Genomic DNA, 23,294 nt, shown 5'->3' with positions numbered 1-23,294 from the left:
AAGAGTCTTGGGGACTGCGGGTGTGATGGTCCGGTGTAGACAGTCCACCAGATGTGATAGCCTGGTGTAGGCATCTCACCAGGGAGCACCCTGAAGCACTGTGGTGCTGACAGTGAGGAAGGAAATCTGTGCTATCTGCTTCTGAGAGCTGGCCACTCTCCTCATCTGGCCAAATCCCAATGCCATTAAAACCAATGTCTCATAACAATGGATACTCACGTGCACGGCCCTTCGTTTCTGTGGTGCTCAACTGGCCTCTGCCTTCTGTTCACTAGGGATGGAGCCTATCGAGGTGCCTCTCGAGGAAGACAGTGAACGGACTCAGATTTGCCAAAGCAGAGTGTGTGCGGACAGGTGAGGCTCGGAAGCAGGTGACACTCAGGTCCATGGACACAGCGGCCCATAGGGAGCAGAGAGCTTTGCCCTATACAGTGGCTCTCTTTACACCTTCTACTCTGTCCGCCGCACGCTCCGCCCCAACGACTAGGGCTTTTTCAGATCCTTCGCGCCTAAGGAGCATGCTTCATTTTCAAGTCTGTATTTGCTGTTCTCTCTGCCTGTTGTGTTCTTCCCTATTTATGACTCCCAAGGGTGATTCCCTGCCCCCAGCAGCCTCACTCTCAGCAGGAAAGCTTTGGCATCCATATCTATTGTGACCTAAATACGACCTATTTCTAAAAACATGGAATAGCAAAATTTCCAATAATAATAATAATAATAAATCTGTCCAAGTTAATACTGTCTAACCTTCTCTCTCAATAAAATATATAACTATAAATAGTTCACTATAGATTTATATATAATAAACAGGAGCTTGGGCGACAGCTAGGTCAATGAAGTGCTTGCTATTCAAGCATTAGAAAAAAGCTGAGTGAAATGTTATATCCTTGTGATCTCAGCATAGGGGAGGAGGAGACAGATGATGCCTGGGGTTTGCTGGCCAGCCAGCCTGACCAAATTGATGAGCTTCAGGAGAGACTCCATTATAAAAAGCATGAGGTTGGAGGATGGCTCAGTGGTTAAGAAACGTGCTGCTCCTCCAGAGGACCTGATGGTTTACAACTGTCTACAACTCCAGTTCCAGGGGATCTGACATCCTCTTTTGAGTTTGGCAGACACCAGGGATACAGGTGGCGCACATACATGCATTCAGGCAAAACGCTCATATTCATAAAATAAGAATAAATAAGTCTTAAAAAGAGACATGTGGTTAACTGATTGAAGTTTTTAAAGGAATAAAGGTGGGCAGCTCCTGAGGAGTGATACCCAAGTTTGACCTCTGGCCTTCACACATACACACGTTATCATGTACGTGCACACACACGTGCATCCCCATATGCAAACATGAGTACATCCCCAGCCCGTAACTTCCAGACCACGAATTGTCTATTAATGCAAACATTCTGATGGGAAGAAGTGCAGACATGTTCAGGAGACAGTGGCACTGCATGAACAGCAGATGTGTTTCCTCTCTGCAACTGCTGTGGGGTCTGTCACCCAAGTCATGGCGAGACTTGCTAAAGCTACACCGGTACTGAGCCCAGGCGACTGTGCCAGTTACGTTTTTCAGTGCTGTGACCAAACACTTAGCAAGAGCTACTCAGCCAGGGTGGAGCCAGAGATTTATTTGGGCTCATGTTTGAAGATTCACTTCCCCACGGTTGGGAAGCAATAGTGTCAAGAAAGGCTGCTGCTTGTGACACCAGAATTCAATGGTCCATGATCATATCTTGACAAACAGGAGCCAGAGGAAGGGGAATGTAGCTGTTGGGGTAGTTTTCTTCTATCTCCCCCTTAGACAGTCTGGGATACCAGCCCATGGGTCAGGGTGTGTCTTCCTTCCCTCAGTTGATTTTCTATGGAAGCATCCTCATGAAAATACTCTCATAGGCATGCACAAAGGGGTGTCTCACTGATGTCCTAGTGCTGTTAATGAATATGTCAATCAGGTTCAACCACAGAGCCCCTACATGACAGGCAGAATCCCTCTGGGACTTTCCCCCATTAGGAAAGAAGAGCAAAATGCTAACAAGATGTTGATGCCCAACTGAGTATCTTTCATCTTGAAGGCTGAAGTGTTGAACACAGGTACATCTTCTTGTTCATAGTATTTGTATCAATTTTTACAGTTTCAATAATTTAAACATTCATTCCAGTACATTTTTCACCAGGACAATGAATTTTGGGTACACATTTCCCCACATTTGCTATAAACAAATCTTCTGACAGAAATTTGTTCACATAGGGATATGCGCAATAATTTCATTATTTATTTGTTTATATGCATTTGTGTGGGTGTATGTGCCATGGCATGTGCTTGGAGGTCAGAGGAGAACTTACAGGAACTGGTCTTCTTCCTCCACCATGTGGGTTCCGGGAGTTGACTCAGGTCATCACACTTAGCAGCAAAGGTCTTAACCCCTTGAGAGGTCTTGCTTGGCCAGAATATGTGCAGTTATTTACCAGGTCATCAGTTTCACTTGGCTGCATCTGGGACGGACACAGCATCCTGGTTAGTAATGCTTTCCAGCCATCAGGAGGTCAGAGGCACTTCTGCTCAGAGCCATGGGTCATTGGGATGGCTGTGCTCTTGGTGTGGTCTCTGAAAACACAGGGGTGAGCACCACAAACTGGTATCTTGGTCCCAGGTCCTTCCAGAAAGGGAGGCAGCTATTTTCCCTAGGAAAATGTAGGTTTTCAACAATACCTGCTTTGTAACCCTAAGATATTGTGACCCCCAAGGTAAGAGTTGACCTTAAATCTTTACCATATACATTCCAGAAGATTCTGGAGTAGTCTAGAGTTTTAGCTTATTTCATGTGTCTGAGCGTTTTGCCTCCATGTATGTATGTGCACATTGAGTGTTCCTGGTGCCCTTGGAAGTCAGAAGAGAGGTCAGACATCCCCATCCCCACCGCCAAGCCGGAGCTACAGAGAGTTGTGAACTGCTATGGGAGCTCTGGGAACTGAACTCGGGTCCTCTGTAAAGAGCAGCAAGTGCACTTAGCAACTAAGCTATTTCTCCAGCCTGAGATTCTACAGTTTTAAAACACCAGGCCAATACCGCATAGACACAGCATTAATTTTTGTGAATGAAACACATTGGCCTACGCGATCCGACTATGAGAGAAAACATTCCGTCAGACCCATTGTGAAAATCAGGACATGATTCTGGGCTTAAGGCCTTATTATAGCAAAATATCATCCTGGAAGTCTTAAATTCTGAGCTTTGTGCTCCCAGTGTCAGGAATTAACAGGAAGATCTTTCAGGAGTGTTTGGATCAGATCTGAAAGCCTCCCATGGGTCCCACATCTCATATCTTCTTGGACTTGGGAGAGATCTGTATAGCTTTCCAAGCTGTCTGTGCCTCAGGTCTGCATAATAGTAGGGACTTCGCAATGCTTTATTTTGTGTTATCTTATTTTAATTTGGCTATTTAATATTTGAGTATTTGTTCAAAGAATTGCTACATAAAAATTCGCTTTTTTTTTTTTTTTTTTTTTTTTTGCCAGGGTAAACACTTATGATTGTGGAGAAAATGTTTCAAGATGGCTGTCAAAGTTTTTCGGCCGTCCATGTCATTTAATCAGGCAAAGCCCACACTTCCAGCGGAATGCAAGGAAGGCGGCTGGAAAAGGTATCACACTGGGGTGGAGTATTAAAGGGCCAGAGCCCTGGTTACCTGTGTCACACCCAGCCCCGGAAGTGGATTCCCAGGGCAAACTGGCTGCTGACTTCAGCTCATGGCTGCAGGACGTACTGCAGGGTCCTAAGCTGCGAATTTCATGACTTCCCTTGAGGCTTGGAGTGCATGGGTGTTTTTGCGTGCATGTATGTCTGTGAACCCTGTGTGTGCGGCGCCCTTGGAGGCCAGATGTGAATCAGATCCTCTAGAACTGAAAGTATAGACACTTGTTAGCTCCTGTTTGAGTGCTGGGAACTGAACCTGGCTTCTCTGGAAGAACAAGTAGTGCTCTTAACCTCTGAGCCGTCCTTCCAGCCCTGCAGCACATCTTACTTAGTGTTATTTTGAGTTGAAAACGTGTACAGGAGTCTTTCCAACATGGCATAGCTATTTCAGTGCTGTGATAACCATCCTAGTGCCAAAGCAATTGAAATCTCATGCATTCTCATTAAAATACATGTGAGCTTATATCTGAATGTATATGTAGCTCATATATGTCTTTTTAATGTGTGTATTGTTTGTGTGTGCATGGTGTGTATGTGTGTGGTTTGTGTGTATGTGGTACGTGTATGTATGGTGTGTGTATGTATGGTGTGTGTATGTATAGTGTGTATGATGTATGGGGTGTGTGTGTGTGCATGCGTGCGTGCGTGCATGTGTGCCTTGCTATGGCAGAGTCTCTGGCTCACTGCTACATATACTAGACTGGACAGACCTCAAGATCCTAGGGATTCTCCTGGTTCTGGCTCCTATTTCATCTTACGTGTACAGGAATTGCAATTGCACACCACTGCATCGAGTATTGCATGGGTCCTGTCATTCTGAACTTCTGCTTTCATGCTTGCGTGGCAAGCGCTATATCCGCTGAGCATTCTCCTCAGCCCATGTGTATATGTCTTTTTTTTTTTTTTTTAAGGCAGGGCTTCTCTGTGTGGCCCTGGCTGTCCTAGAACTAGCTCTGTAGATCAGGCTAGCCTTGAACTCAGAGATTTGCCTGCCTCTGTCCCTCTGTTCCCCAGGTGCTGGGATTACAGGTGTGCCACCATACCCAGCATGTTAACTCTTTCCTTTTTCCTTTCTTCCTTCCTTCCTTCCTTCCTTCCTTCCTTCCTTTCTTTCTTTCGTTCTTTCTTTTCTTCTTCTCCTTCTCCTCCTCCTCTTTCTTCTCCTTCTCCTTCTCCTTCTCCTTCTCCTTCTCCTTCTCCTTCTCCTTCTTCTTCTTCTTCTTCTTCTTCTTCTTCTTCTTCTTCTTCTTCTTCTTCTTTCTTTTACATGCATGGTCAGCACTTTATTGAAGTTGATCTTAAAGCATCACAGTAAGTAAGGCTGAAGTTTGAAAAGTTTCAAATAGATAGTTTTATAGTGGTAAGTTATAACTAACACATGTACTGATAGTCACTCTGAGAAATTTTGATCTTAAAGCCTATGACACAATCCCATTGGCAATAATACCCAGGCTTTCTAAAAGGCCCGTTTCATTTTCTCTTGTCTGCATAGATTTCTTCTCATTGGCTGCCTTCTGCTTCTGCTGCGTGATCTCTGAGTCTCTCTGCTTTCGCTGAGAGCTAGTCAAACTATTTTCTTTTATTTCTCCTTTGCTAATTTCCTTGGTCTTTTTCATGTTTTTCTGGCAAGTCCTCTTTGATTTCTACGGGCCATGTGGACCGCCAGCCGGAGCCTGGAAGACAGCAACCTGGAGCGTTCCTTTCCTTTTCAAGCTTGTATTTAATTTCTTATTCAGTGGAATTTTGTCTTAGAGTTACTTTATGCATAGATCTCTCTTCTGGGCTACCCTATCACATCTCTATAAAACTATATATATTGAAGCATATAAGAAGACTTTGAAGTTTGCTTACACCACCTGGGTTAGGAAATTTCTCCTAAGTTTTTATAATTTTAGCAGTGTGTAGTCAATCAAAGCAACATAAATTTATAATATATCTTGAAAAATAATTATTGAATGTAAAGAGCAAATCCCAGTACTCTTGCTGGGCTCTCATTGGTTCCCACATTGAAGAGTGTCTGTCACTTACAGACAGACCTGGTGGTGCTCAGCACCACGCACTTCTGGGAAATGGCGTGAATGGAGAAGAGACTGGGAAAGGGGGCTGGTGGTTAGCACTCTGTCACTCAGGCCTTTCTTCTGGGGTCGGTGACCGGATCACAAGGATCTAACATGACATGCCTTTCATGTCTGTCGCTGGGACAGCTTAATTAGGTCCTGCAGTTCCCTAGCCATCGAAGGGCTGGGCTGCACCTGACCTGTGGGAGGAGCTTTTGCCCGCTCTGTGGAGACTTTTCTTTCCCCAGTCCTGGCTCCAGGCTTTGAATGGGACTTTTGTTTGTTACGCTGGAGGTGGTCAGCCCCCAGGGCAGTGTGCCTTGGGAGCTGTGTGGCCTTTCCTCTGTGACAGGGAGCAGGCCCTTTGTAGAGGATGAGGTGGCACCTCCTTTCTTAGGAAGACCAAAGAGGACAGATGGACTGGCACCATATACTCTGCAGACCACTGTCTCTGTTTGAAGCTGCTTCGTAGGCCCTGACCCAGTCAGCTCTTTTATCACCAGCTTGAATAAAAATAGAAAAAAAAAACCTCACCATTTCTTTCAATAGTTCCTCCCCACTCCTGCTTTTTCAATAGCTTTGAATCTTCTGTTGATTTTTGCATAAGTACCATCTGTAAAACCACTGGCTGCTGAAGTATCCTCCTCTGTTTATTGCCAAAGTCTGTCTGTCTGTCTGTCTGTCTGTCTGTCTGTCTGTCTCTGGTTAGATATAAAAGGTCTCTGTGGGGCTGCAGAGATGACTCAGTGGTGAGAAGCACTGGCTGCTCTTCCTGAGGACCCAGGTTCGATTCCCAGCTCCCACATGGTGGCTCACAACTGTCTGTCACTAGTCTCAGGTGATCTAATTCTTCTGGCCTCCATGGATATGCAGACAAATACCCATATGAATTCACACACACACATGTATGTATGTATGTATGTATGTATGTATGCATACATGAAAATACCTGATGGAAGCTGTTTGTAAGCCTGCATACACTGCAAGCCTCTCTGTCTTGCCCAGGGCAGGCAGGCAGGGCTTGCTTTAGCCCTTCAGTGTTTCTTCCAAGAACTGCCTCTGAGGCTGAGTGTGGTGGCACACACCCACAACCTGGGGCGGCAGAGGCAGGAGGATTGGGAACCTGACTGTGCAAAAATAGCCTGCTGCAGAAACAAAATTCTCTGTCAGGATGAGTTCACGTCAACTTTTTGTTATCTTCTCTGGATTGTTCAATGCAGAATATGCTAGGGCCTTGTTTTTCTTTTTCATTCTGTCTTTGGAGAGGTTCGGGCCATGCTTAGAACATCCCTGCTTTCCCAGCGCTCACATTTTACCCGTGTGATAGGCGTTGCCTTTAGAAACCTCAGGGCTTGAGAGTGAGTATCACCAGCATTTCCTGGAAAGTGACCCTTCTTTCCTGATTCTTTTCCAGGTCAGTCTCCAGGCCCTGGTGTTGCCCTGTCCCTGGTGAATGAGGCGCAGTATCTGCTGGTGAATACAGCAAGTGTTCTGGAGCTTCAGCAACAGCTAAATACCAGGTCCAGACCCTTTCCCTGGGGCCAGGGGGACACCTATAACTATTTTCCCCTGGGAGGGGGGCTTGATACCCACCTAGAAAGGAAAGATCTAGAAGGTGGTAAAGGCCAGACCATTCAGGGCAAGTGAGAAATGAAGCCTAGTGAAGTCAGCGAACCCTTGGGCCAATTCTTGTTTGTCTTCCTTCCTTCCTTCCTTCCTTCCTTCCTTCCTTCCTTCTTTCCTTCCCTCCTTCCTTCCTAAACTGAGCATATGTATGTGTGTGTGAACACATGCTCGTATATAAGCATGGAGGTTCACATGTATACAAGTAGGCGTGGAGGATAGATAGCAATCCTAGGTTTCTTTCTTACTCACTCTCCACTTTGTTTTTTTTGAGACAGGGTCTCTCACTGAACCCAGAGCTCACAGATTAGGCTGTGGACTCTCAAGCCCCGGGGATCCCCCTGGCTCCACCTCTCCAGCACTCGGATTATAAAGTGGGTTCCATCAAGCAAGGCTTTTTATGTGAGTTCCGGGAACTGACTCTGGTCCTCATGTGTGCACAGCATTTTGCCATGCGAGCTGTTTCATCAGTTCCTGTCAATAATTCCGAGTGCTCTCATTTCCTGCCTGTGCCAACCAGCCTGCTGTTGCTGCAGCAAATGCTCGGGGCAATCAACTTGTAAAGAGAATGCGTGCCTTCCGGGATGCCAGTTGCTTTGGCATCCTGTTGCTTTGGTCCTGTTGTGGAGTGCATGGTACATGGTAAGGGAATGGTGAAGAGCTGGGGACACCCACAGTTCTCTTCGAGGACACGTCTCCAGTGACCTAAACACCTCCCATTGGTGCCACCTCTTAAAGTTGGCACCATTTCTAACAGAACCATGATGGGGATCCAGCCTCCACTATGGGCCTTTGAGGGTATTTCAGGTCGAGACTATAGTCTCCGCCATGGTCTCTCTTGACACCGCCATAACACATGGAGAACCTTCAGCTCTGGGTTTTAATTATTCTATTTCTACACCTTGTTTTAATTTGTTGCCAGCTCGACCTAATTTCATTGCCCACCCTCCTACTGCGTCCCGTCTCTTAGGATTCCCTGCCCTACTTCACAAGGCGTGGTTACAAAAGGATTTTGCGTGTGATTACAGGCAGGTTTTGTTTGTAAGGTAGACCTTCAGACACGGGGAGAGGGCCCCAGGCCCCTCACACCCACCTAATGCGCTCCTGAGGGTACAGATGCTCTTAAAACACCATGTCAACTCTGGGAAGTTCTGTCTACACCAGCTCCTCAGTTTTCCTTAGAGGAAACTCAAATCTGCTAACCAGGGAATTAATTAAACACACACACACACACACACACACACACACACACACACACACACACACACACACACAAACCGAGAGCATGTCATCCATGATGGCCGCAGGTTCCTCATTCTTAGTTTTCAGGCCAGGGAGGTAGGCACATGCTTCTAGGGGTCCTGTTGTTTTCATGTGCCACGTAGTCTTGTGCATCTATGGTCACACCTTGAACACCTACAAACACAGCTGAAAGGAGGCCATGGGAGACTCTGCTTGACTTTTACTCGAGACTGGCTGTTGGGAGTTTCTAGTCTCTGGAGAGGACACACTGTAGGGTCCCCTGACCACAGACCAGTTTGTCTTCCTCAGATGCAGAATTGTGCCATAGCTTTGGAGATTCCTGTGTGCTGAATTTTCCCAACACCAAGAGACCCTTCTCTCAGACACCCAGAACAAGATAGAATGGCTTTGAACTTCCTGGGTCCTTAATGTGCAAGATTAGAGAAGACAGGCTTGCTGTAAGCCAGCTTCCTACCAGCAGGAGATACACTTCCCACCAGCTGGTTTAGGATTAGGCTGGCTGGCCCCACATATGTCATGGGTAAGAGACTCTAAACAAGGGCTTGGTGTTTTTCGGGGTTCTTTACGCATATTGACAGGATCCCCTATTAACACAACAGTTTTCAGACAGGAAACCTTCCTTTTCACAAAACACGAAGCAGCTTGTAACAATTTTGAGAGTAAGTCCAGAATCAAAGGCCTAGAAGCTGGGGTCCCCTCGGGTTGCTGGAGGTGTGCATAGCTTGCTGCGAAGCTGGCCTGGGGCCTCTCTGTCCCTGGCTCATCCGTGACTCCTGCCATTCGCAACCCTTGGCAACTCTCCTAGGTTTTCAGCTCTGTCCCCAGAGCACATTCCGCCATGCTCAGGGAACGTCTTCTGCCACTTCCAAGAATATACCAACGTAGACATTCTAGGAATGTGTTGAAGTACGCAGAGGGCAAAAAGCCCTAAGCCCACGGCACAGTGAGTGAGTCTAAGTGCGTTTACAGGCACATGTGCAGGTGTGTGCATCCAAGGGACCCCAGATCAAGCCGGCACCACACTCTGCTTCTACCTCATTGAGCCAACCCGGTTGAAGTCACCCTCGTTTAGATTTCTTTCACCACCGATAGTGTCGCTCATTCTTTGATCTAACAGTGTGCCTCCTGTCTTGGGGGAAGCTTTACAAGCTGGTTTCAGTGTATTCCTCTGAGTAGACTGGGGCATATGGGAACACAGACAATCATTTTGTGGAAGCTCCTGGCAATGAACAAAACTTTCAGGCAGGAATGATATCAATTGGGCCTGGTGGGGGCGTGGCTATAATCACATCACTTGGAATGCTGAGGCAGGGGGGTGTCTTATTTGAGGCCAACCTGGGTAACATAGGAAGATCCTATTTCATTAAACAACTAAAGAATCTTAATCTCTAGGCCTTGCCCCCCCCCTATTCTGGCCTGCATGAGTGAGTGTGGTCTTTGTGCTAAGCAGGTCTTTATAGTGTAGCCTGCTGGCGGCTCCTTTCCTGTCCATGTCCTGTCCCACGTTATAGAACTGGTGTCTTTTGAATGCTCCTTCCTTTACTCTGTTCATGCAATTTCTTCATCCAAGACTTATCTACCTTTTGCCTCCTGCGTGCTTCTCCCAGGAGGTGGGGCTATCTCCTAGGGAGGGGCTGCGGCTGTATTGTGCAGATGGGTATGTGTTGCTGTTACACTCAGGAGAGAAGTGTGCTCTGATCATCTAGGTCCCAGGCCGAGGAGCACTGACATAGCCAGGCATGGAGGGCCAAGTGTGTAGAATTCTTGCAACAGCGCAGGCACCTCCCACCTCTCTCCACTTACCCTTTTGGTCTGTCTACAGTGATGAACATGGCAAAGAGGAGTCGTTCTCCGTGAAAGATCTCATCTCCCGTTTCCGTGCCAATATCATCACGAAGGGAGCTAGGGCTTTTGAAGAAGAGCAATGGGATGAGATCTCAATAGGTTCCCTGCATTTCCAGGTAAGTTTTAGGAGGTGGCAGCATTCCTCATAGGCTGCCAGTGACTGTTTGATCTCAGTTCCAGAACTGGTACCCTCTGCCCACTTCCCAACTGCTATGGATCATGTTTGGGCTTGAGTCTGTTTTCTGGGGGATGCTTGTGTGTATGGGAACGCATCCTCCTTAACGATGCTGGGCCTTCCAGTACTGTAGAGCTTGTAGGGGGGAGACCCAGAAGCCTAGTGACCCCCTAATGCCTGTCACCACCCCTCCTTCCCTCTTCTATCCCTTTCCCTCCTCTCTTTCCTCATACCACCATCTCCTTCTACCTCTTGGTTCACTTTTTCTCCCACCTCCTTCCTTCTCCTTCCTCTATTCTTCCCCCCTTCTCTCTCTTTCCCCTTCCTCTCTTCCCTCCTCCCCTCTATCCTCTCCCTCCTCACCCCTACTCCCTCCCTTTCTGCCCTTAATGTCAGTTAGGGAAGAGATTATAGTTAGAGGCAGAGCCACTGTCATCTCTTCATCGTCCCCAAGCCTTTGCAGTTGCCTCAAATATGTGAGAAGTAGAAGAAGAAGCCCCAGGCTAAATCGCTATTCCTCATATGACTGGCAAACTCATGGGATCTGCCTTTGGGCTTGCTGATTTCTCTGCCTCTAAGTCTGGCCTTCCTTCACCCAGGGACAAGCCAGTCTCCTGCCGCAGCCCTTTGCCCTATTGCCCCTTCTTATGTTGCTACTGGAACTTGGCTTAGAGGTCACCTTGTTAGAAGCTGCCCAATAATATGACTTCACTTGGCATGCTGCCTGCATTATCCCCTCAGAGGCAACAGGGTCTGGACTATGTCTCCTTTTTTTTCCCATCATGCCTCTGGGACCTAGAGCATCCTGGCTAAGTCGTGTCCAGTAAGTAATTGTTGGAGGAAGGAGACAGGAAAGATAAAGACGAGCTGCTGACTGTAGAGGATGGCTCACTGTAATGTGTTCGGCTGTTCAGTGTGTACGTGCTGATTTTAGTAATTGCAGGGGTGTAACCTGGCCGTGACATGACTTCCTTGTGTCCAGGCTCTGCTCTTAAGTGGAACACCAGTCTAGCACCCAGAAAAGCAGTACCAACAATCTAAATTGCTATCAGTGGATCTCAGATCTGAGGTGGGGGATACCACAAAAAGACCTGATGATATCTTTCTTCTCCTTGAACTCTGTAAGTTCTTACTGGGGCAGCTACTGTCTTGAAAGTCTTTCTCTTTTCTCTCCTGTAAGCCTGGTTCTGGCGGCGTCTCCCCTGTCATCTTCCTGCATGCTGACCTCCTCCTCCCTTCTTATGCTCCACCACCAAATCTGCTGTTTACAAACCACCTGCCTTGACACAACCTGCCGGGCACCAAGGTAGGCGCTCAGTATGCCCTGTGAGCTATTTGGAGAGATGGAGGGAGGAACAGAGGGAAGAAGGAGGAAAGAGGAAGGGAAAACTAAAGTATGCCAGGATTGCTAACAGGAACACATCTGACAACAGCAACACCCATGTCACCTGTCCCTCCCCAGGGGGCCAGGTGATCTCAACTCTAAATAGAAAAGGCACAAAGAACTTCTCTGTGTGACACTTCAGCAAGCTTTGCTTTCTTTAGGCAACATTCCTAATGTGTGGAAACAAATTAAAATTAAACTATGCATGCTCCTCAGCCCAGTAATTTTTTTTTTTTTAAGAAAACTCTAGCATAGAAATGCTCACACATGGGCTGGGCATGTAGCTCGGTGACAGAGCACTTGCTTAGTGTGAGTAAAAACCACTGCTATTACCAGCAATACTGAGGCAAGTGTGCAAAGATATATGGTTAGAATACTTATTGAAGTATTATTGTATTGTGAGAAGTTTGGGAACATTCTAACTATGCCTAATAAGGAGGGAGGAGATTGGTTAAATAAACCATATCTATAAACACAGTCCTTAGTAAACAGTAAATAGGCAAGATCCAGCTAATTCTGTGTCTTTCAAAAATAAGCACGTAGCAGGGTGGTGGTAGTGCACACCTTTAATCCCAGCACTTGGGAGGTAGAGGCAGGTGGCTCTACTGTGAGTTCAAGGCCAGCCTAGTCCTCAGAGTGCATTCCAGGACAGCTAGAGCAACACAGAGAAACCTTGTCTTGAAAAAAACCAAAACAAAAATAAGCACTTAAAGAACTCTGTTGCTGGCACTGGGGTCTGTAGTTGTTGCTGTGAGACTGGAGCATCTGTTTGAGAAAGCAGTTTTTAATGGCGCTCACTAAATCTTCACTACTTTTATATCTGTTAGCTCAGTTAGTTATGTCTTCACTTGCAGAGACTGATCTTAAAAATTCCGAGTAGGGCCCCAAGAGATGGCTCAGTGGTTCAGAGCACTGACTGCTCTTGCAGAGGACCAGGTGTAACTCCCATCTAAAAACAGAAATCCAAATAGGAGAGTGGTATGAACTAAGACCGTCACTAAAAATTATCAACACATTGGCTATTTTGTCATTGTTGTGACTGAACACCACTGGACAAGAAGCAACTTGAGGGAGGAAGAAGGAGTTATTGAAATTCAAAGTGTCCGTCATGGGGGGGAAGGCACAGTGGTGGGAATGGCTCTCAGATGTGGTGGCTGCTTGTTGACATCTGGGCCAATCAAGAAACTTTACAAAGAGCTAGGGCCAGCTACAGGCCCACCCTGACTGAGCTACTTCCTTAGAGAGGCTCCACATCCCACAGGGCCCACAGCTTGCCAGAATAGCACCCTAGGTGGGAACCAAGTACATGTGAGCCTGTGTGGGGGGGGGATTTTACATTCATAGCACAATAGGAAGCAAGCCACCAGGAACTGTTTCATGGCTTCAAAGACCTAAGAATGTTCACCCAGAAAGGCCAAGCTTTCATCCTGAAAGTTGCAAGGTGTGAGGAAGAGGGAGCTCTCCATGTACTGACATGGAAGGAGACCCACTGTGTGCTGGGGTGATGGAAGGACACCCACTGTGTGCCAGGATGAGAGAAGGACACCCACTTTGTGCTAGGGTGATGGAAGGAGACCCACTGTGTGCCAGGGTGATGGAAGGAGACCCACTGTATGCCAGGCTGATGGAAGGAGACCCACTGTGTGCCAGGCTGATGGAAGGACACCCACTGTGTACCAGGCTGATGGAAGGAGACCCAGGTGGCCTCTCAGGTGTCATTGCCCTTCCCCAAAAGGCGTAGAAGTATGGCTGGGTGCAGCCCTCAGCCCTGTAGCAGCCTTCATCTCCGAGGATGGGGAGGTTGCATTGGCTCCTTTTTGGATTTCTGTAGTTAAGTGAGGAGGCGTTATTTATTTGAGGGCACAGGCCATCAGGGTAAGGGAGACATGACAGCAGGAGTGGGGCAGCTGGCCACACTGAGTCCCCTGTCAGGAAGTGGAGAGCGCTCGATGCTGGTATGCAGCAGTGTTTCTACTTTTAAGTCACTCTGGGACCCCAACCCGCAGATGTGCTGGTGACCACATTTAGGGTAGGCCATCCCACACCTACTAGCTCAATCTATAAATGCTCTCACAGACGTGTGCAGAGGTGAGTCTCCTAGGAGAGCCTACACCCTGTCAAGCCGTTGTCTATTTACCATGACTAGAGACCATGACTGCTGGGTTTCCCTTTTAATTCTGCACATGTCTGTCTTTGACTTATTTTCAATAAGAATTTATGACAGTAAGTGATGTTATAAAGGTACTAGCTTAAAAAAAACTAGGAAAGGCTTAAAGCTGGGCATGCCTTTAATCCCAGCACTCAGGAGGCAGAGGCAGGAAGATCTCTGTGAGTTCGAGGCCAGCCTGGTCTACAAAGTGAGCCCCAAGACAGCCAGAGCTACACAGTCAAACCCTGTCTCAAAAAATACAAATTAAAGAGAGAGGGAGAGAGAGAGAGAGAGAGAGAGAGAGAGAGAGAGAGAGAGAGAAGGCTTTAAGAGGAAATGTGTAAACATGTGTGTTTATAAACGAATATCTGGAAAATGTCCCTCCTGCCATCTGAGGAACTGTTTTCTGAGGATCTTTTCAGTAAAATGATCAGATTTTGGCTTAAAGTGTTGTCTTTGAAGAGACGCTGTCCTGGGCCTGGGTCTGGAGGCTGCTGTTGGTCTCTGGCATCCCTTCTGCCAGTGCCCTGGGAGATGCCATTTCCCAGGAGAAGCTAAGAGGCTGAGCTGGCTCCTGGTCTCAGGGTCCTCATCCCCAGTGAGTGCTTCCATGTGAGCATGAAGGCCTGGGCTTGGCATCCTTCGAATAGTGTCTGGACTCCTGGATGAATCCAGCTAAGTGGCTGGATGGGGAAATGCATCTTAGCTGGGTGCTGCAGTGAGCACCTGCTGGTTGTTCTAGCACTCTCTGCCGCTCACAGGGCCCGCGACTCTGGAGCTCAGAACCACACAGCCACTATTTCCCACCAGCTAGTGTGCATACTATAGTACAAGCTCAGCTACATCAGTCAGTGCTTCTAATTTCTAATTTTGGTGAACAATATGTACCCACAAACAAGCAGAGACACGAGTGGCCACGAGGAGACCCAGTAGCTGACACGGTGTCCCAGCTGCCTGGGAGGCTGAGGGGCTGTCTCGAGTTCTGTTTCAAAGCCAGCCTGGGCAACACTTTTGCATCTTCTGTGTAGAGATGTAAACTTTCTATTAGTGTTTATATCTTTTCCTTCTTGTTATAAAAGTGATACAGGCACATGGCCAATGACTTCTGAAGTTCTCTCATACCATATGACCTATGCCAAGCAGCTGAATGGGCTCTTATGTTATTTATTTTTTATTTTTGTTTTGTTGTTGTTTTTTCAAGACAGGGTTTCCCTGTGTAGTCTTGGCTGTCCTGGACTCACTTTGTAGACCAGGCTGGCCTCAAACTCACAGAGATCCGACTGCTTCTGCCTCCCAAGTGCTGGGATTACAAGATTACACACTGGGCTTGTTTTACGTATTGTTATGTGGGGTGTGTTTATCTGTAGGTATGTGTTATCTGTAGACACATAAAATATACACATAACTTGCTTTTTGTTTCACTTACAAAACACAAGTATTTCTCCATACTTTATTTAAAGTATATTATCTAGTATTTTATTTAAAGACTTTTGTGCAGTTGTTGTTGTTTTTAAAACAGTCTTATGTACCTCAGGCCAGCCTGAGACTTGCTGTGTATCTGAAGAGGAACTTGAATTTCTGATCCTTCTGCCTCCACCTTCTGAGTGCTAGGATTACCGGTGTGTGTCATCATGCCTGTTTTATGCAGTGTTAGGGGTGGAGCCCAGGGCTTCGCACATGCTGGGCAAGCACCTAGCTCCCTGAACCTCCCACCACCACTCCCAGCTCCTTGTAGATGAATTTGAATCCTTGTGGTACGCATCACACCGATGTGCTATCTTTAGTACCCTGCAATGTCTCAGATACAAGCTCTCCATACTCTTAGCAATGTGAGGGCAAATCCCTGCTCATGTTTGTACTTCTCGTTCATGGTACCCTGGGTGTGGCTCAGTGGTGTTTTCTGTTTGTCTTTGCAGTTCTGAGACTCCTCCCACCTGTAGGAACCATCCAGGTTGTCTGCCCCTCTTTTCCCCTTTTCCATAGCCCTCACGTAGTAGCCTGTGAGCCAGCAAACCCACATGGGCCATTCCCGAGGCCACTTTCACTGTTAGGGGTTGGCCATATGTATGTGGTTCCACCATGTAAAGCTTGACAGACTCATCACATGTCCCCTCTCCATGTCAGGTTCTGGGGCCTTGTCACAGGTGCCAGATGATTTGTATCGATCAGCGAACTGGGCAGCGGAACCAGGATGTTTTCCAGAAGCTTTCCGAGAGGCGGGGGAGGAAGGTAGGTATGTGTGCCAAACGTGGCACCCCGTGTTAAAATCTTGGCGCAGAACTAGACTGATGGGAGTGCAGAGCAGTTTTCAGCAATGGAGGGGTTGTTATTACACTTCCCAAAGCCAATGCACTCATCAGTGTCCCCGCTTGCTTGTGGTCCCCTATTATTTTCCATGGCATCCAATGTCTCATCTAGTGTCGGCTGTTGAAGGCTCTCAGGTCTTATGGCAGATAGAGTAAATATAAAAGTAACAGGGCTGGGCATGTGGCTAAGTGGTAGAGTGCTCATTCACCTAGCATGCACCGGGGTCTGGTTTCCATCCTCTACCACCTCAAGAAAAAAAAATTGATTATCCTGGCCACTATTTTATTTACCATAGAGATCTCATAACAAGGCAAGCTAGCTCTGTGTGGATAAAGGATCTGCCAAGAAGGCTCAGGAAGGTTCATGACACTAACCCTGGCGCTTCATCTCCCTGGGGGTTAAAATGACTCAGCGTTGCTGTTATATATTCCCCATTATAAAAGATGAGCATTTAATATATTGACTCATTAGAAGCATTTATTTTTAGCTTTGCATTTTCTGTTGAGACTTTGTGAAGAGTTCCACTCAGGCTGCATCAAAGTATTCTTGAAGCAGGGTACGAGGACCATAACACCTAGGTCCCCCAAAGAGCTCAAGGGCATTTGTGGTTACACGGAGAGTTTGGGGCCACCCTGTATTACAGTGAAGCCCTGACTCATATAAACAATAAATAACTAGGCTGGGGAGACAGCTCAGTCTGTAAAGTGAATGCCTGGCAAGCTCAAGAACCTGGGTTTCATCATCAGAGCTCTTTCTCTCACACACAAAAAGAAATAACTGGGCTCTAGGACACACGCTTGTAATCCCAGAGCTGCGAAGGTAGAGGCCGGCAGATCTCTGGGGCTCTCCAGCCAGCCTGCCCTACCTGGTGAGCAACAGACCTATGAGAGACCCTATCTCAATAAACAGGGTGGGTGGCATCTGAGAAAGTGCAGCCACAGTGTCCTCTGGCCTCTGTCTGCATGTGTGTGCACCTGTACACACATAAGCACGTGCCTCTGTTTTCTGAATGCTGGGGTTAAAGGCACGTTACAAATGACTTTAATTTGTATTGTGACTGTCACCTCCATCACAGGTGAACTTTGGCGTGTACCTGAATCACTCATCCTTGGATTTGTCTTCTCCACGTTTTCTGTCAGTGGGATCCGAGGTGCTGCCTGTGCTGAAAGACTGTGGAGTGCACTGATTTGCCTGGCTCCCAGGAACACCAGGGTGTTACCTCTGAACATCCCCCCAAGTCCCCCCACCCCAAGTATTAAAGTTTCTCTTTACAACATTGTCTGCCCTTATTGAGAACTGCAACTTGATTAAGTAGAACTTAGTCTAGAATGAGTGCTGCCCTTTGCCTTTGGAGTCAAGCCCACTCTTACCCAATGCCCTCTGACCTCACTGCTTAAGCCCATTAGTACCTTGTACCATCTGACCTCTCTGGTCACCTGCACTGACCCCTACTCAGAAGAGTGCTGTGGCACCCAAACCTAAAAAAATTCTCTCACACATCCAAAGAATGATCAGTTGTAGTCAAATTAAAATTTTCATGAGACTCAGGAGATTAATTTTTAAAAAAAAAACTTGTGTGAGAGTTGGTTCTCTCTACCATAAGGGTCCCAGAGGTCGAACTCAAGTGTCAGGCTTGGTGGCAATTACCTTTACCTGCTGAGGCATCTCTTCATGGCCCAGAGTGTGTGTGTGTTTGTTTGTTTGTTTTTGTTTAGTTACTGAGTACATTGCAACATTGCAAGAGGCCAGCTGGCCAGCAGTAGCTAGAGTACACTGTCTAGTTTTCAGTCTATGTATTTTCAGCGGCAGAGGTTGAGGCTCCTGTCTCCTGTCACTCAGGCTGGCTTGATCTTCCTGCCTTCACCTCCCACATGCTGGAATGTGCCACCAGATCCAGCTTGACTTGCGTATTTTGAAGGTGTGAGGTTTTTTATTTGTTTTGCTTTGTTTTGTTTATGTGTGTATGTGTGTGTGTGTGTGTGCGCGCGCGCATGCGTGCGCGCGCTCACACTTAGGATTTCTATGTCTTTGTTTTTCCAGTTTTGTTTTTAAAGTGTTTCACTGTGTACCCCTGGCTGGCCTAGAACTCACCATGTAGAGCAGGCTGGTCTTGAACTCATGGATATCTTCCTGCCTGTGGCTCCCAAGTGTTAGAATTATAGTTATGCACTACACCTATCTCCTATGTCTTTTTAATGAACTGAGTCTTTTTTGATATTTAATATCTTTTTGTCCCTAGTATTTTTTCATCAGTCTAATATGTCATGTAGATGTAGCTACTTCTGAGAATTATAAGCCTCCTCTCATGAATAAATATAAATTCTCAAATTCTTGAAAAAGTATCAATTTTAGTCTGACAATTTCCAAAAAGATTGTATGTCATGGCTATGTTGGGTTTACTTCAGGTGCACTGTGGTGTTTAACTTTTATAAAGTGGAGTGAGTGTATACGTTACACTGGCTGCCTGGCTGGAGAGTATGCCTTTGCACTCCCAGGTGTGCACCTTCTTCTCCACGTTGTCACACTTGCTCATGTTTGTGAACGAATAACATGAGCAAGCAATCTGCTACACGTCTCGCACACCGAGCTTTAGGTCTCTCAACCTCGCTGTGGAGCAGGCCTTGGTAATCAGTGAGGTGAACTGACGATGAAGCAGGGAAGAAGGGAGGAGCCATTCTGAGCAGATGAACTAGAGGCCCTGGCCTCGCTCTTCACTGTTGTGGTCAACTGCTGGGTCATGGTTGCGGGTGACATTCTAAGCACCTCAGGTGGATGGCATCATGTGATCTTACTGAAAGTGATTGTGAGCGTTTGGCTGGAACACCTGCTTGCCCCTGTACAAGATGGGAAACCCCATCTGCCTTTCTTCCCCCAACCCTGCCCACACTGGGAAACCTCTGAACAGAGAAAAGGCCCAAGAGCCCAGTTCCGCATCCTGGGGAGCCCTTGAGTCCTCCTCCCCTGGTGCTGCCAGCCACCCAAATCCCTGCCTAAGTGCTCAGCTCTTGACTATACTTGGGCACAAACCCACCTTATGGCTGACATGTCATCACCCTTCGCCTCCAGTCTATAAAACTTCCCTGCCCTAGCCCTGGTGCGACTCCTGGACCCTGTTCTTTGGGACCAGTGAACTCACCCTGGGGTAGCACCTAATTAAACCTACATTTATCTGCTTTTAATATGGTCTCATCTGGCCTATATCTGTGAGAGAGAGAGAGAGAGAGAGAGAGAGAGAGAGAGAGAGAGAGAGAGAAGAAGAAGAAGAAGAAGAAGGAGGAGGAGGAGGAGGAGGAGGAGAGAGGGAGAGAAAGAGAGGGAGGGAGAGAGAGAGACACTGAGACTATTCATGAGGAATTTACTATCCTCACCTCTGTTTATAGATGAGAAACCTGAGGCCAGGATAAGTCGCTTGGTCAGGTTCTAGAACCGGTACGTGGTAGGTCTGAGATCCGAGGGCACTGAGACCTGAGGAGGTTGAGAGCTGGAGTCCGTGCTCTGATCACGTCACTCAGGGAAAGTCACTGTGGCTTGGTGGTGAGTGGTTTTGCCTCAGATGCTCATGAGCTGTGTGATAAGAACGAGGACCTGGGAGTGGTTTTCTCCTCAGCAGCAAACTCCCCCTTCATAGCAGGACAAGGTGAGTGAGCCTGGTGGTTCCTTGCAGCCAATCACAACATGAAGGTCCTCTGAATAGCGGTCCAGGGACCTGGTAAGGCTAGGAGAGTTGAGATGAGCCTGGGCTGGGGGTGGAGGTGGAAGGGGGGGGAGAAAAGGGGAGTCCCACAGAGACAGACAGGACCATCCCATCAACTGTCCAAGCTTCAGATCCTTTGTTCTCTTCTATCCACAACTGGCCCTGGTCTTCAGGGCCTTCAGGCATGTCCCAAAGCGGCATTTGCTGTTTAGAGTGACCTTGCTAGATGATGCCATCAGGACCAATTGTGTCCTGTTTTCCCCTACCTTTCCTTTATCCATAGTGAAATTGTGATGTTTTAAATTGTCAACTTGACAGGACCTAGGATTACCTTGGAGGAGTTTTTTTAAGATTAGGTTAATGGGGCAAGGGGCAGCGTGTCTCTAGCCCAAGTGTGGACAGGACCATCCCATAGACTGGGATCCTGGACTGAATAAAAACGAGAAAGCAAGCTGAGCACTAATCTCTCTGCATCCAGACTGGAAGCAACGAGGCTGCCGCCTCACACTCCGGCCACCATTTTTTTAAATTTTATTTTACTTTTTTGTGTGCTATGGTGGATTTTATACCATGGAACAATACATCCAAATAGATGCTCTTTTCCTTAAATTGCTTTTGTCACAGCAACAAGACAAGTAGCTAATGCGGAGGCGATGCATGGTCTCCTAGGAAAGAGAGTATATGCTTCAGAGGCCTAGAGGACCCAGGGGTGCACTGTTGGAACTGAACCTTGGTTGAGACTTAAGGATGCCCAGAGACCTGGCAGCAGGCAAATCATTCACTGGCATGTGTTATTTCAAGCATCTGAGATCTCTGAGAAAAGCTGGGCCTCTCCTGCCTCAGGCCAGTTCAGAGAGCCCAGTGAATTAGAAGGGAAGCAAGGCCCAACCTGGCAGCCTCTTCCAGGCTCTTTCTAACGCCCTCCTCTGTGCTAGCACAGTTAACTTCTGAGCATTTCACCTTATGAATCCCCAATGTTCAAGTCATGACACATAATACTCTCTCCATGAATAAGTCACAGAACATCTTTAAGTCTCATCTGAAAAGTGAGAAGAACTACAGTTCTTAATGACAAAATTAAAGGTGACTTTGCTCTGTGTAGTAGCACAGTATCCTAAAATGCTCAAGTAAGGCAAGCCATGTCTACCACCCGGTGGCAGCATTAGGTAAGCACAGAGGTTTTTCTTTCTGGATTCTGAGAACTAGTTCAAACTGGGTCAGCAAATCTCAACAGCTGAGTGACAGTGCGGGTTTTTGGACTGTGAGGAAAATTTCATTACTGGTGGTGGAGACCTTCAGAAGTTACTTCCTGAATTAGTTCCTCAGCACATTACTTTTCAATCTACTTAGCATCAACCATTCTTTTGGGGGTCTGTTTTTCTATTCTATTCTTTTCTTTTTCTTTTTTAAAGCTTTATTTATTATTTGTACAGTAAGTATTCTGCCTGCATGTGTGCCTGCAGGCTGTAAGAGGGTACCAGATCTCAGTGTAGATGGCTGTGAGCCACCATGTAGTTTCTGGGAATTGAACTCAGGACCTTTGGAAGAACAGACAGTGTTCTTAACCTCTGAGCCATCTCTCCAGCCCTGAGTCTGTTTTTCTTAAGTCTCTGTCTTTTTTTTCCCCTTTCCTTCAAGGATGTAGCTTTGAATTGACTGTTTTGTCCAGTGTGCCACATCTACCTCTTACCTTCCTATGTGTATTTGTGACTCCATACATGTGCTCAAATGTGCGTCGATATACAGGTGTATGCCTATAAGGTTGCATATCATGTATTTGACTACGGACATGATAGCGGCAGCTGTTCCTCTTTTGGGACATTCAGGTCTGCGTGCAAATATGTGGCTTTGCATTTTATCTCTGCAGGAGCAGAATCTAGTACCCACTTTCTGAGTCAGGAGTGGTCATGGTTGACTTTGTGAACACCCCTTCAAAAGCTGTCTATTGGACACTATTTTTTGTTGTTGTTATTACACTTATTTGTCTTTGTGTGTGCCTGGGTGTGTGGGAGTCAGAGGACAACTTGTGAGAGTTGATTGTCTTCTTCCACCATGTGGGTTATAGGGAGACAACTCAAGTGATAAGGTTTAGCAAGCAAGTTTACTTGCTGAGATATAGTGTTGGCTGCAGCTCAAATGCTGAGCCCAGGCATCAAGAGGCCCTACAGCATCTGCTCTTGGTTCTTAGAATGCTGCCTCAGTCTGCAGAATTCCTTTGACAAACACTGATCCATCCTTGCATGAGGAACCACAGGGAACAGAGATGAGCTCTCTCGAGTCCTCGGCATCAACCTCCTGAAAGCCAACAGACACCAGCAGACACGGCGGGAGATGATTTTTATTGCCTGGCTTCAGTGATGCTCCCAGATGGCGGCCACAGCGGGAGTGACATCGATGAGCTCCGCTGAAATGGTGACCTACAGAATCAAGGGCCAATGGAATGGTGCACTGTGTGACAGCTGTTAACTCGGAACGCATTTGTATCTGGAAGCACAGAGCTGCCGCATTCAAAGCCCAAGCCAAGCATGGTGGTTTGAGTAGGAGCTGTTCCCCTAAGGCTCATGTGTTTGAACGCGTGGTCCCCCAGTTGGTGGTGCTGTTCCGAGGGGGTGATGCAGGCGGAGCCTTGCAGGCGGAAGCGTGGTACTGAGGTGGGCTCTGGCTGTTTATAGACCCATTCCAATTCCACTTCACTCTCAGTTTTCCTGCAGATGGAAAGTCATAGGAGGAACTTTCCACAGTGAGGAAAACCACAGTTCTTATAAAATTAAAGGTGACCAGTTAACTTCCCCCTCCTGCCGCCTGTTGCCATGGCGGCCCCTCCCTCTGGAACCATATGCCAAAATAAACTCTACTTCTGTAAGTCACTTTTGGTCGTGGTTGCCACACCGCGTGACTCTGATTTCAGAAGTAAGCAGCACCTTGAGGCTGGGAAAGTGGCCAAGAAGCTTCTGTCTGAGGCTGTGTGCGATGAGGAGACCTTTCAGAGGAAGCATATGAATCCCCGATGTAAAAAAAAGCCTACTTCCCCGGTAGTCAGTGCTGAGCATGGGGCCCCAGCAGCAGACACTTCCACTTAGCAAATGGAAGACTCGCAGCATTCTAG

The 23,294-nt window shown here is 47.1% G+C and overlaps 1 protein-coding gene across 1 annotated transcript in view; it reads left to right on the top strand.

Moving 5' to 3' along the window:
- Positions 1–17,768, top strand: part of MOCOS (molybdenum cofactor sulfurase) — a 48,595-nt gene extending 30,827 nt beyond the window's left edge. The window contains 7 exon segments of the mRNA XM_084780619.1: positions 276–354; positions 3,514–3,638; positions 7,163–7,268; positions 10,457–10,595; positions 16,312–16,416; positions 17,570–17,664; positions 17,666–17,768. Coding sequence (XP_084636745.1) covers positions 276–354; positions 3,514–3,638; positions 7,163–7,268; positions 10,457–10,595; positions 16,312–16,416; positions 17,570–17,664; positions 17,666–17,753 — 737 coding nt within the window. The 3' untranslated portion in view covers positions 17,754–17,768.
- Positions 17,769–23,294: the final 5,526 nt, after the last annotated feature.

The sequence above is a fragment of the Acomys minous genome (genome assembly GCF_964271855.1).
Source record: "Acomys minous genome assembly, chromosome: 4".
Classification (NCBI taxonomy): Eukaryota; Metazoa; Chordata; class Mammalia; order Rodentia; family Muridae; genus Acomys; species Acomys minous.
The sequence above is the reverse complement of the archived record's forward strand: the minus strand, read 5'-3'. Positions and strand labels throughout refer to the sequence as shown.